The 14,030-nt window shown below is 36.9% G+C and overlaps 2 protein-coding genes across 2 annotated transcripts; both read left to right on the forward strand.

Moving 5' to 3' along the window:
- Positions 1 to 3,811: 3,811 nt before the first annotated feature.
- gpr183a (G protein-coupled receptor 183a) lies at positions 3,812 to 6,359 on the forward strand. The gene is made up of 2 exons (XM_057336224.1): positions 3,812 to 3,945; positions 4,986 to 6,359. The coding sequence occupies exon 2, from the start codon at positions 5,003 to 5,005 to the stop codon at positions 6,107 to 6,109; it is 1,107 nt and encodes a 368-aa protein (XP_057192207.1). The 5' UTR covers positions 3,812 to 3,945; positions 4,986 to 5,002; the 3' UTR covers positions 6,110 to 6,359.
- Positions 6,360 to 10,611: 4,252 nt separating this feature from the next.
- Positions 10,612 to 13,186, forward strand: gpr18 (G protein-coupled receptor 18). The gene is made up of 2 exons (XM_057336262.1): positions 10,612 to 11,116; positions 11,748 to 13,186. Exon 2 carries the CDS (start codon positions 11,819 to 11,821, stop codon positions 12,806 to 12,808), a length of 990 nt encoding a protein of 329 aa, XP_057192245.1. The 5' UTR covers positions 10,612 to 11,116; positions 11,748 to 11,818; the 3' UTR covers positions 12,809 to 13,186.
- The last annotated feature ends 844 nt before the right edge of the window (positions 13,187 to 14,030 follow it).

The following is a 14,030-nucleotide window of genomic DNA, read 5'->3' on the forward strand; positions in this document are numbered from 1 at the left end:
CCACAATAACATACAGTATAAACAATCACAACTCAACAAAAATCCTGTCATATCTGCATGTAGAAACACAGGCACAGAATGACATGCGCTCAGCCTGATGCTACTTCTCTTTATAAATGTATTTAATTTATTTATTAGAAAGTCACAAGTGAGAAATGTTAATCCGTGATATCATGCATGATTTTAGAAAATAGAATTTCAAATGTAACATGTCTAAACACCATTTATCTCTCAGCTTGTGAATAATAACAGAAGTTCATGTTCTGTGTTTCCACAAAATGCTATCAGTGAGTTATCCGGATACCGTGGTAAACATGTTTTTCGATCACCAGCAAAGCCCATACCGAGTTGTGTGAATTCAGCGAGAACATGATTACCACAAACTCTAACTTCCTGCTGGGGTGTCGCAACCTTCAAGACCATTGCTGTCAAATATTGCAATTTAATTCAACAAAAATATATGAAACGCAATGGAAAACACTAGCACACAAAATACATAAGTTCATTATTGCTTATTAAAGCTATGGATGGCAAAAACAATTTTGTATGATTTACCACACAAACTTAATTTACTACAAACCACTGCTAACACAAGGCCATGGCGGAAAGATTTCAATTACAGAATGCATACTGCCGTGCCATGCCATTTACTGCCGTGTGACTGTTCAGAACATGCAAATCCTTTGAAAGCTGTGAGCTTTCTAAAACTTTCTGTTCAACAGATGTTAAAAGGGATTTCCTATTTGTAACAATATTTGATTCGCAGTCTTTCACAAAACCATATCGACTTCTCCTTTTTACAGACCAGACAATAAATGTTAACACTATAAACTCACTAATTCTGCCTTCCTGTTTGCAGCCATTTTCTGAGTAGCTCTTTCGTTAAAAAAGAAAAGATATATTCATTATTTATCAAAAGCGTAGGATTAAGGCGATACTCGTCTTCCTTTCCGCTGTAAAGCCTTTTAATAATATCATGGCCTGTTTTTGAGACACATTCTGGAATCATCACATTTTTTGGCTTTCTATCTTTTTTTTTTTTTACAGTAAATAAGATGGCACTATCAGTTCATCTCAAAAAAACATGTGGGTTCTGTGACGTAAGCCTGGACAAAACCTTCAGGAGACGATTTTCTTAGTATTATCTTCAACTTTGTGACACTCAAAACGGAGATATCTGTTTCATTCTGACTCAAAACAGAAACGTTTATCTGGCATGTTAAAGAAATGAAATGATTTCGTCAGGCAGTATGCTGATCTCTGTGGTGTCTGTGGCCCTTATGATATTCCCACATGGCAACACTGCAGCATACAATTGTGTATAAACTATTTGTATAGCTTTTTTCTAAAATGTACTGTATGCTGCTTTTAGGATCCAGTCTCTGTTCAGATGATTTAAATAGCAGCATTTCTCAGTTATGCCATTTAAAAAACAAGCAGACACAGACAGTCTGGTCTGTCATGTGCGTTTGACTCACGGTACCATTGCACGCTTTTCTGACTTTCCATTCAGACAGGGTCAGACAGACTCATGATTAAGTTTGCTGTATGTACTATAAATAGTTTTTAGCAGATGCTGATATTCAATATGTCCATATCTGACCCAAACCATGGGTTGAATTTAAAAAGACAGTAACATTCTATCACTTTCATCACAGATATCACAGATTGTTTTACTTCTGGACACACCAGTTTTAGGATCATTTTTCAGTTTTGCATTCTGCGGTAGGTGTGAAAACCACCCTGTGATGCGAGTTAACAACATCTCTATAAAACAATTTGTGCTTTTAAGTTGTCACCTTGCAGTGCAGAAGCAAGGGTGTGTGCACCACAATGTGTTTGGAATAGGGGTCAGTCTGTATAGATAGAAACAGAATCGTTACTTTGTGTCAGAGGTTTCCTATTTGTCATCATAACTTGTTTTTTTACAATAGACTGTCAAAAAGATAGACCATAACCTCACCATGAACCATGTTCATGGAAAACTCTTTAATATTTTGTCATACCAAACAGTAAGTTTAACGCACTAGCAGTTTAAAAACTTGTAAAAACCTATTTAAAATGCGTTTTGAATGCTTTGTTTATACATAGAGTAAGTGAGAAAGAATGTGTGTGCTAATGAACGAAACAATTTGTTGGTCAACAAAACCAATGATTTAAATTATTTGTAAAAAAAAGGATTGAAATTTGAAGAGTAAAACTGTAAATTAAATACAGAAATAATATTGAAATGCAGACATCATGCCACAGTGCAGAGATATGGTACATGTATAGAGCGGGATTCCCCTCATTTTGGATATTAGTTTTGGAAAAATTCTGAACACTTTCTAACCACATCAAACAACCGATTGATGAATAATTTCCAGGTGAAAGGTCACCTCCGGAATAATTAGTCATTCCTTTGAATGTATTAGAGTCTATGCAGGCGTTGGGGTGAGGGTAAGACATTTTGATTGCGTAAATGTAAAGTGTTTGGCAGAAGATTGAAAGATTAATCAAATACCACATCCTCTCAAATGTTTTGTGGGAAGGTAGTTTTGTGAAAAAGGTAACCCTTAGTGGAAAATAACCTGTAAAGTTTTATTTCAATAAACATTTCAGAGTTTGGCAGTTTTCTAAACATAGAAGAGTTCAGATGCAAAACCCTCTAAAAGCCACCTCCGTCAAAAATTAGATTATGATGTTGAGCGAATACACATAGTATCAATTTTGCTTCAAAACCCACTAAATACCACTCTGCCCAGTCTGAAATATCTGGTACTGCTGAAAGTGAATGGAGGAGCCTGATGAAAAATGCTAATTTAAACGGAAAGTCGTCTGACGGATTTAGATGGTTTTGCATCTGAATTCTTAGGTGAACAAGTTTATGTTTGGAAACCATCCCCCCGTTTTCAGCTCTGACGAATATAAATATTCAATAATTTTACTCAATACTAGAAGCTATAAAGAACAAAATCATGGAGTGTCATCTGTAATGTCAGCCCTTATAAAAATAGGTTTGTTACTTGTTTTATGTGCATAAAAGTCATACATCAGAACTATTGGGTTTTTTGCTTTAACAAAATTAAAACGCATGCGTACAGGTGCTAATGTGATGTTTATACAGAGTCTTTCCAAACCTAGCAGATGTATTTTTCAACTTCTAACAATAGAACGAAGAACTGGCCACTTTCACAACTGCTGTCACACCCTGTCGATGCTGAAAACCATAAAGAATGAAATGCATTTTAAGAGAATTAGAACTTTATTCCTTATTCAAAACATGCCGTTTAAATACCCTGTCTGACTTTCTTCTGCACAAAAGAAGATATTTGGAAGAATATACAGTATTTGGAAAATGGCGGTACCCATTCACTTCTATTGTACGGACACAAAACCAATGCAAGTCAATGGGTCGGTTGTCATTGTTCGGTTACCAGCATTCTTCAAAATGTCTTCTTTTGTGTTCTGCAGAAAGAAAGTCATACAGGTTTAAAATGACAGAAGAGTGAGTAAATGATGACCAAATTAAAATTTTGGGGTGAAATATCCCTCTAACATGCACATAAATATGTTTTCTGCTTTTTTTGTACTCATTATTCATTTGGCGAATTTAACAATTTAAATAAACATTTGAAAAGAAAAGGTGTCAAAGAAGTGTAAAGGGTAAAAAAATACTCTGCCAGAAACTACAGTGAAATACAAAACACGTGTATGACAATTAACACGTGACAAATGAGACATCCTCACTCGACAACTTCTGTGAAAAAAACCTTGATCTTGATCAGCAATTCAGGAAACTATGTCGTCATGGTAACAAAATCATACAGCAAACAGCATTTCACTGCTCATTTGGAGTGTGCGAGGAAAACGTGATTAATGCTGGACCAGGAGGCGCTACTTCTGACTCTGCCATGATCAGACAGACGAAACAAAAGCACAAAACTGGGGCGTAAGAAAGCATTGGTAAGTGCTACGATATTAATTTTGATTTATGAATGATTATTTTAATACCTAATAATTTTTATTAGACGTTAAAGTCAAAACATTTGAAAGCTTAATTGTATTTAAAAAAGTTAAAGAATTGATGTCACTTAAACTGGACATTATTTAACTTCTAATAGACAAACTTTAGTCTTTTCTTATTAGTTTATGATGTAACATAATGTATGTTAATGTTAATGCTAATGATGTAATATAAATTATATTTTGTAATATTTTCATGACTATAAATAAATAAGTTGATTAAAAGTTGCTCAAGAATATGAAATTTACTGTAGTTTGCTGTATTGGTTGAGAGCATGTGAGTACTGACACATGATGGGAAACTTCATTGTACTGACTGATGCACATCATGACTAAATCCTTTAACAGTGTGATTATACTACGATACACTAAAGAAACATACGGACTAAAATAAATGTTGATTTGCTTAAAAAACTTAACGGCGCCTCTTTCTGTCATAAATGCAAGAGGAAAATGTGGTTAATGGCTTAGCAGAAGTGCAGGCATTACAAAATCACCATTGCCCCATCATTAATAAGTGTTTTCTACAACGACTCGTTTCCTCCAGTCAAGGTCTTTGTTGACTATTTGTATTGCCCTTTGTGAAAGGGCAAGATTTTGTGTAGGACTGACAGGAAACACATTTCACAGCTCTAAAAGCTAGTTGCGCTTGCTCTAACCGTCAGTTTTTGCATTTGTGCTGATGATTGACATAAAACTTCCTTGCCATTCACTGTGGTCTCACACATTTCCTCAGAAAGACCTTCAACTGTTCTCGCTTATTTTTAACTTTAGAGTCATAATGAGTTTAGATGTGAGTGAATGTTTTGAAACCACACCTGGCTTGTGGTGTTTTGGTGTACAGTGTACTGTTTACATCAGGTAACCAGTGTAAAAGGAAAAAAAAGTTTTGTACTTCCTTAGTGAAGCAATAGTGAGCGGATAAAAAAATGAAGTGTGTTTTCAGTATTGTAGTAATGCTTCTGTTTTCCTCTTCTCAGATTTCACAACTGCTCAAATGGCTACGATAACAGCTCTAAACAGCACATTCAACAATGACTCCCTCGCCTGTACCAACCTGTATGACCATCGCAGTTGGGCTCATATTTTCTTGCCCATCATGTACTCCCTAATTTGCATTGTGGGATTCTTGGGCAACGCCTTGGCGCTGCACGTCATTTGGCCTAACTTAAAAAAAATGAACTCAACCACTCTCTACTCGGCCAACCTGGTGGTGTCGGACATCTTGTTTTCGCTCTCTCTGCCTTTGCGTGTGGTTTACTACGCTAAGGGGTTTCACTGGCCGATGGGGGAAGGACTGTGCAAGGCGATAGCTCTGCTGTTTTACATCAACATGTACGCCGGCGTCAACTTCATGACCTGCTTAAGTGTCGATCGCTTCATCGCTGTGGTTTTACCCTTGCGCTTCTCTCGGTTTCGGAAAGTTCAGAACGTTAAGTACATTTGTGTGGCTGTCTGGGTAGTGGTCCTGATGCAGACCCTGCCTTTGCTTTCAATGCCAATGACGAATGTGGAGGAGAGTGGACACACAACATGTATGGAGTATCCCAACTTTGAGAAGATCGAAAACTTACCCGTCATGCTCATCGGTGCGGTGCTCCTGGGATACGGCATTCCGGTGATCACCATACTGGTCTGTTACTCCGCCCTGTGCTACAAGCTCCGCTTACTGGCCAAATCCAATAAACTCACAGAGAAATCAGGTCGCAGTCGCAAAGCCATCGGCGTGATTTGTGCTGTCATTCTTGTATTTGTGGTTTGCTACAGCCCCTATCACGTCGACCTCCTGCAGTACATGGCCAGGAAGTTGCAGTACAAACCAGACTGCTCAGAACTGCATAACTTTCAGATCTCCCTTCACATCACTGTCTGCCTGATGAATCTCAACTCATGTCTGGACCCCTTCATCTACTTCTTCGCCTGCAAGGGCTATAAGAAGAAGGTGCTCAAACTGCTCAAGAAGCAAGTGAGCATGTCCTTTTCAAGTGTGGTCAGGACCTCACCGGAGGGCTCTTCTAAAGATGTATTTGCAAGCGAGAAATTCCACATGAACAACAGAACCTGTCAGAAACCGAGAAGCAGCATGCTGGTGGATGATGAGTAAGGGCCGAAAGAGACTACACACACATTGACACGTCACCAGATGTGGTCAGATGACTGTGTAAAACGTTCTCATAACCACACAGCTCAGTTCTTACCTCTGGATTATTTTTTTCACAAAGTTTAAAGCTAAATGCCAACAGTTTGTGGGAAACATGTCTTGCTGTACAAAGATTATTGCACATTTCTTATTGTATTACGTAACTTGGTCTGATGTTTTTAATTGCTTTTTGAATAATAAAGAATATGAGAAATATAAAAAAGGCTGAAACTACATAACTACATGTGGTCAGTTGGTGACCCAGGGGATTCACCTGACCTGTACATACTGTATATTTAATGCCAAGTCTAATAATAATAATGTTAAAATTAACTTCACAAAATGATCATTTTCAGCACAAAAAAATACAAAAATGTTTTTTATCACATGCAGTCATGCACAAAGGCATGCTGTTCACTGAGTTCTTCTTAAAGGGGCCATATGACACGGCTAAAACGAATATTATCGTTTGTTTTAGATGTAATGCAATGTGTATACATGATTTAAGGTTCAAAAACGCTTTATTTTGTTTTTTACAAAGCTCATCACTCTAAAAAGCAAGGTGTGCTGTGATTGGCCAGTTAACCAGTGTGTAGTGATTGGTCGAAAACTGAAATGTAACGCCTCTTACCATATTTGGGTTCCAAAGCAATTGTACTGACAGGTACGCCCACCTTACTTGCGTATACATTTGGGTGGTCTTAGTCAAATCATACCACACAACTGACCTAGATTTGTGGGGGTGTGGTTACACGAGGCTTTTCAGGCAGGTCTGCGTGAGTATTCGCGTTAAGATAGAATGCACTATTTGTTCCGACAATTTAGTTTTTGCAATTTTACTTGTCTAATACATGCATGGGCAACTTGTAACACACCAAAGACATAAAAACACGTAGTCGCGCCATATGACCCCTTCAAAGTTCTCTCACCAGTATTTTTTATTATTCACAAGCACATGGCAATGGGTGAGTTTATTCTTAACTCAGTATGAAAAACCTTCTGTTTGCAAAGAACTGGACCAAAAAGTAAATCAATGAGTAAACTAAGACAGTTGTTGTAAGAATAATCTGAAGATAAGATCAAGTATGCAATCACAACTATATTGCTAGGGTTAAAACAAAAGTCCTAGAATGCTAATAACATAAATATTATTTTCGGTCAACTGTATGCTACTCATAATGTAAAAAAAGTCCTTAAGTCCTTACTATAACAACTCAACTACATTTAATATACATTACAAGTGAGCCACGCAACCATGAATCATATTAAATAAATAAATACACAATTTAATAATTTTTAATTAAAAACTGATTTTCATGCATTCAGTTATTCGTCCACGTCCTGTCACCTCACACTGGGGGGCAGCAGAGCTCAAGTTACAACGCCTTGTAGTCGAGTACAATTCATTCAATGCATTTACGACAAATGGCCAAAAGAGGGAGACATAACCTAAAAGTTACCTAAAAGACAATTTCGTACATTTTAAAAACGTTTTTTATTTTTCCCAGAATAGGCCTACTGGAGCTGTGGATTGTGCGTTTAAAAATATGAGAATGATTAACATTAGCTCTAATGGTTTGTTGTAGCGTGCCTGTGAGGAATCTGCTCGTCTGATGGTTAGCATGCCTTGTACTGTATGCTTAGCAAAGTATAAACCAGAACTGAAGACTGAAGAACGTAAAGTCCCTACAGTTGTACCCTTTAGAGAGGTACCTTGATGTCACTTAGTTGATTGCAGTAGGAGTTGAAGTAGTTATATTAGTCAGGTATATGAATTCCTTTAGTGTAAATACAGTACATAAATTAAGTTTAAATACAAATAAATTCAATATGGGGTTATGTTCCATTCATGAATATTATATATCATATTATATACCACGTTCATGCTACAAATGACAGTTCAAAAGTAAAACTTGCATAATCTTGCTCATGTCCCTCTCTTATGTTTACATTTAAGTCTATATAAACAGTCAGATGATTCGGTCATTGTTTGGTTTACATAGTCGCTTCTCTAGAACAATAATTTTAGCACCTGCACTACAGAATAGGCTATGTCATATAAAAATCCCTCTTGGGTGCCTCCTTTCTAGATTAAGGTGAAGCATAATTTATAGCCTACAGTAATAGAAAAAGTGCTTCAATGCCTTTTGTCATTGTCTTAAAAAAATCCAAAAACTGTAGCCAGAACATATGTTTTGTTTAAGACCGAGAACATACGATTAAACTCAGAATCATAGGTCAACCTGTTTAACCACATGCAGTGAACTGTGACACTGTGGCCAGTGCATGTGGGATAGTGGTAACTATTTTTTGTTGCTATATAGGTACTTCAGTTTTCTTCATTAATGATTTAAAGTGTCTTTTTTAAAACTAAATCTACATCTTACAGAACCTATCTTGTTTATAAATACTTTAACAAGGAAGTTCAAACTCATTTTTGCAACAGCGTCAACTTACATCAACATTAAACCTCTTTTTACTTGCACTTTCTAAATGTTTATAATTTGTAAAAAATGTAACCACATTTCTTAAAAAAAGATCAGAATAGTACAGATCTGTGCAAAAACAATGTATTTCATAGTAGAATATTTACACTACTTTTTATTTACAACTATCACATATGTGATCATTTTCACTTCCTTTTTTAAAGGAGGAAATGAAATCAGCAATGTTCACTCGGAGACCAAGCAGACGTTCCTCATTTCACAGGCCGTAAGTTCATTTGCTTAAACTCTTACAACAATCTTTACCATAAACAAAAATTCCAACGTTTCCGATGTTAACAGAATAATGTTTGTGTGTAGTAATCCGCAGTGTAAGTAACTGTTGACTTCCTGGTGTGGGTGGATGTTGAACAGAGGAAATGTCACACAGCATTTGAAGGGGTGAATGAATCATTGTACAGTGTAGGTGTAACATTGGCCCGACTCTTTGAGGTGGGGTAAACATTCACGGTGAAGCATGCAGTCTACTGTAATAACGGAGAATATGAATACACAGCCACTCACTCATATCTGAACTGTTCCACTACACTTAAATTACATGAATGTCATAGAGGGTAAAAAATAAAAATAAAAATATATCCCTTCTAGCCACAACCCAACCTCATCCACAGACGCACGTCCAACTGAAGCCCAAAGTCAAGCAAAAGTCCATTAAGGTCATCATCACACTGATCGTTCAGGTGCTGGTGTGTTTTGTGCCTTTTCATATCTGTTTTGTTTCCCTGCAGGGGCAAAGTCAAATCATAATAAAACGTATGAATGAGATCGTACAAATTTATATTTACATTTATGCATTTGGCAGATGCTTTTTTTATTCAAAGCGACTTACATTGCATTGTATTATACATTTACACGACTGAGCCACCTCATAAAATATGAATTCCCATCAGATTGCATAAATATATATTCATTCGTATGAAAGATATTTTGTATTAAAATACGACTGAAAGTCGTGCTATAAGTGGCTTGAAAAAAGTCACGCCGAGTGACACGAAAAAAGGGGAAATTCGTGTTCATGAATCAATAGATTTCATTTCATGACTATGTCACAAATTCCTGTGAAACTGTTTTGCACATCCAATTGTTTGAAATAATAACAATAATAATAATTTTGGTTAAAATTGACTGTTTGGTTAAAAGACATTGTAAAAATAGCTATGGAGAATTGATTTAGTTCAGATAAAAGGAAAACAATTGTTTGCAGATGCCATTTGATCATTTGTTATCTAATTTGATACGCTTGCATTTGTAAGAGCGGATTTTGTGTTAAAATACTATTTAGAGACACCGTACATATTACCATATTTTGCAATGATGTTAAGTCTACCTGCCTCTACACAGTAAAATATTGAACTTCCTGCTAAAGTTTGTCTGCAGGACACTTCAATTGTGTTGGTTTGACACCAGATGGGAGCTTAAATGGAGAGCCAACAAATGAAGCCATATGAAAACAGTGAACAACTATTTCAAAGTTTTGTGAGAGGTACACAACTGAATTTGTCTTAAAACAGTATAGTTGTCCCCAGCAAAGTAAAACACCCTGTTGAAAAAACAACAGCATATGCTGGTTAGGTAGGTTTTGAAGCATGGCTTGTTTGTGCTGGTTTAAGATGGCCATGTGCTCACAGTAAAATCGCCAGTGTTAAAAAAAGTCAAATTAACACTCACAGTGTATATATAATCCACACTCTCAAAGTGTGGATTATATAAACACTGTGAGAGTTAATTTGACCCTTTTTAACACTGGCGATTTTGCTGTGCTGGTTATGTGCTGGTTTAAACTGGTCCTAACCAGCTCAGGACCATCTTAAACCAGCACATGACCAGCTTAGGACCAGCTCATGACCAGTTTAAACCAGCACATGACCAGCTTGAACAAGCAAATGACCAGCTTAAACCAGCACAAACCAGCTACCATGCTTCACAACCCACAACCAGCAATTCTGTTTTTTTCAACAGGGATAGTGATCTGCCCTTATCAGCTCTAAGGATTTTCTCCGTGTGTACTTGAGGTTATAAGATGGGCTGCAGTTTCAAACATACATTACAAAGATCTCATTTCTTGTTCATACACCAACAACCTCAGCATCCTGTGTTTAATTAAAACTCCTCAACACCAGATGCCTTCTGTTGCCACCTGCTGTGCGCTGCTCCCAGGAGAGCTAATGCTGTGTGACAAACCCTATTTTCCCAATCAATAACCAGCATCAAAATCTGTCACATCTTTACTTCTCCTCCATTTTTAAACTGCATATGACATACTGTAGGCTTTAACACGCGTTACAGGAAACAAAGGGGCTTTACAGAAACCGAAAGAAAAAAAATCTAAACTAAATTAAGACATCGTTTACATGACTTCCTTAATGTTAGAGCTGAGCACCACGGCGATGGCACATTGCAGTTGTCTCCCGCATAAGCCTCAGAATAGTTCTAAATCCAACACACTGTGATATGATGGATCACTGAGGTGGGTATATTTAAAAAATACTTTCTGTTTAGTCTTTTATTTTTAATTGAATTTTTATTTTGTAATGTATAGAATGAAATGAGGTCAATTAAAACTATAGGCTTAGTCATTTAAAAAAGCTCTATGGTAACATGTGGAATCTTCGTAACATGTTTATTTAATTATATAGGTTAATGGATATATTTAAATATTGTTATTGAATGTTATTGAATCTTTTAGGGCACAGGATGATTTAACATTTAACAGGATGATTAAACATGTCAATTTATACAACAGTCACAATTCAGATAAAAGCTAAAGTCGATAAAAGCTAAGAACGTTAGCTGTCCTTTACAAATTGTAAAAGTTTTTCATATTTAACCAATAAAACATTGATTATTGTGTAAACTTGAAGTAAAACACTTGTTGAGAAGCATTTATGTGCACACACTTTCATTTTCACGAACTTCTCTTTATAGCTTTTTTACTTCTCTTTATGTAATGCCTTGAAGATATTAACACTTATCAGATCCAAAAATCACTTGCAGCATGTTTTGAAGCATTTAACCAAATTATAAAAAGTCTTTGTATACTAAGTATGTCAGTTGTGTTTTCCATTTGTGTTAATGCTACTCCATTCTGTTTGTTCTAGATTGATTGTACAAAGAAGGCACTTGTATCTTACATTGATTCCTTTTTAAGGGTAAAATCTTGCAAACCATAATGAATCAAAGCACATCTTCTCTTATCATGGAGAACCATGTTCCCCAGGTATACCGGACTGCCAGCATAGCCTTCTATGCTATAATCTTCACCATTGGCTTGGTGGTTAACTTGACTGCGCTCTGGGTCTTTGCTTTGACCACAAAAAGACGGAACTCGATCACTGTTTACATGATCAATGTGGCTTTAGTGGACCTGATCTTCATATTAATGCTCCCCTTTCGAATGGTCTACTACAGTCAAGACTACTGGCCCTTTGGGGATGTGTTCTGCAGGATCAACGCCGCGCTAACTGTCCTCTACCCCTGCCTGGCGTTGTGGCTGTTCGCCCTCATAAGCACAGATCGCTACGTGGCCATAGTGCAACCACGACACACCCGAGAACTGAAGAGCGTCCGTAAAGCGTTGCTGTCCTGCGCGGGGGTCTGGATCATGACCCTGGGTAGCACAGCTCCTCTTGTTCTTCTAGATAAAGAAGATCCAGACCGCGTCTCAAACCATACCACTTGCATCAAGATGCATGACATCATCTACCTAAAGCCAGACTATCCCGTCCACTTCACACGTCTCATCTTTTTCTTCTTGGTGCCGGTTTCCATCATGGTGGGCTGTTACATCATCATTGTTGACAACCTCATCCACGGACGCACGTCCAAACTGAAGCCCAAAGTCAAGCAGAAGTCCATTAAGATCATCATCACCCTGATCGTTCAGGTGCTGGTGTGTTTTGTGCCTTTTCATATCTGTTTTGTTTCCCTGCTACTGCAGAGCGACAAGCCGGGTTATAATACCTGGGGGAGCTTTACCACCTTTTTAATGAACGCAAGTACAGTGCTGGACATCATACTCTTCTACATTGTTTCAAAGCAGTTTCAGGACCGTGTGATGAGCGTCATCCTGTACAGGAACTACCTGAGAAGCGTTCGTCGGAAGAGCCTTCATACCAACAGCGTACGCTCACTGAGCAACCTCACCAGCGCCATGATCTGAGGATTACATCTGATAGAAACATCAGTGTGCATAACAGAGATTGTAAAAAAAATCATTTTTTTGCTTGAATGTAAACATGTAAATTGTTTTTGGTTAGATTGATTTTCATACAATTAGGAACTGATGCCCATTTCACACATATAGGTATGTATGAAATTTGTGAGCACAGATGAGAAATATTTGATGTTGTCCTATTTTGACAAGAATATAGTTTTCTTGCTATTAAAAGTCCACATGTATATTGAATATTGTTTAAGTTTATATGTTTAAGGGGTCACTTTATCAATTTTTATAAAATAAAAGCACTTTATAATAATATGTTTTATGGAGAATTCTTCACAATTTGACTGTATTTCTTTTACAAAAAGCTATGAAATAAGAAATTGTAATCGCAATAAAAATTAAATTGAATGATATGCTATAATGCGTGATTTAATGTTCTGTAAAATAACGTGTAATATATAGAATGCCAATAGGTGGCGCTACTGCACAGTGCACGTATTTGCAACCCCAACAGTGCTTTGACCCAATATCACCATCAGGTGGTGTCATGTAATAACAGTCCAATATAAAACCATTAGAAGGTCATGTGCATTATAGTTTAAAGTGCCATTAGATCTGCTCATAATTCGGGCCTGTGTTTTTTTTTTCATTATTTCTTTGTTTTCTTCAAGTTTCCATAAAATACATGAATACTGATTTTAAAAAAAATTAAAGAACCATTACCCACATGTTGATGTTCACTGGACAAGTCAACATTTTTAAAACGGAGCCCACCAAATACACTGTATAAGAAGTCTTTTACCTCTAATCGTTCTGTTTTGGCATTACAGATTCAAACTCCTTTGAGCTTATCGAGAACTGTCACCTTACCTTTCATGATTAACCACTGAATCAATCATGTCAAGAGGAGAACCATATAGATTAAATGGGCAATGATAGAAAATCACAGCTAAGGTGCCTCCAGTAAGGACGGGTTAAATGGAGACGGTGTACGCTTAGATCGTGCAGAAATTGATAAGCAACAAAGGCACTGCATTAAATACCTTACAGAGAGGATTAATGATAACACAGCAGGGGAAGGTGAGTGGTTGGAGAGCCATGGGACCAATATATTGGTTTATCTTTCATTGCACTGCACATGGAACAGCAATTGCAGTTTTGGAAATGTGATTTGTTTTGTAAGATGTGTGTGTGGGGGATCTGTATTTCTGGCATAAAA

Source organism: Triplophysa rosa, linkage group LG6 (genome assembly GCF_024868665.1).
Source record: "Triplophysa rosa linkage group LG6, Trosa_1v2, whole genome shotgun sequence".
NCBI lineage: Eukaryota > Metazoa > Chordata > Actinopteri > Cypriniformes > Nemacheilidae > Triplophysa > Triplophysa rosa.

Coding starts and splice junctions, on each gene's coding strand:
- gpr183a (XM_057336224.1), top strand. CDS start 5,003: ATGGCTACGATAACAGCTCTAAACAGCACATTCAACAATGACTCCCTC.
- gpr18 (XM_057336262.1), top strand. CDS start 11,819: ATGAATCAAAGCACATCTTCTCTTATCATGGAGAACCATGTTCCCCAG.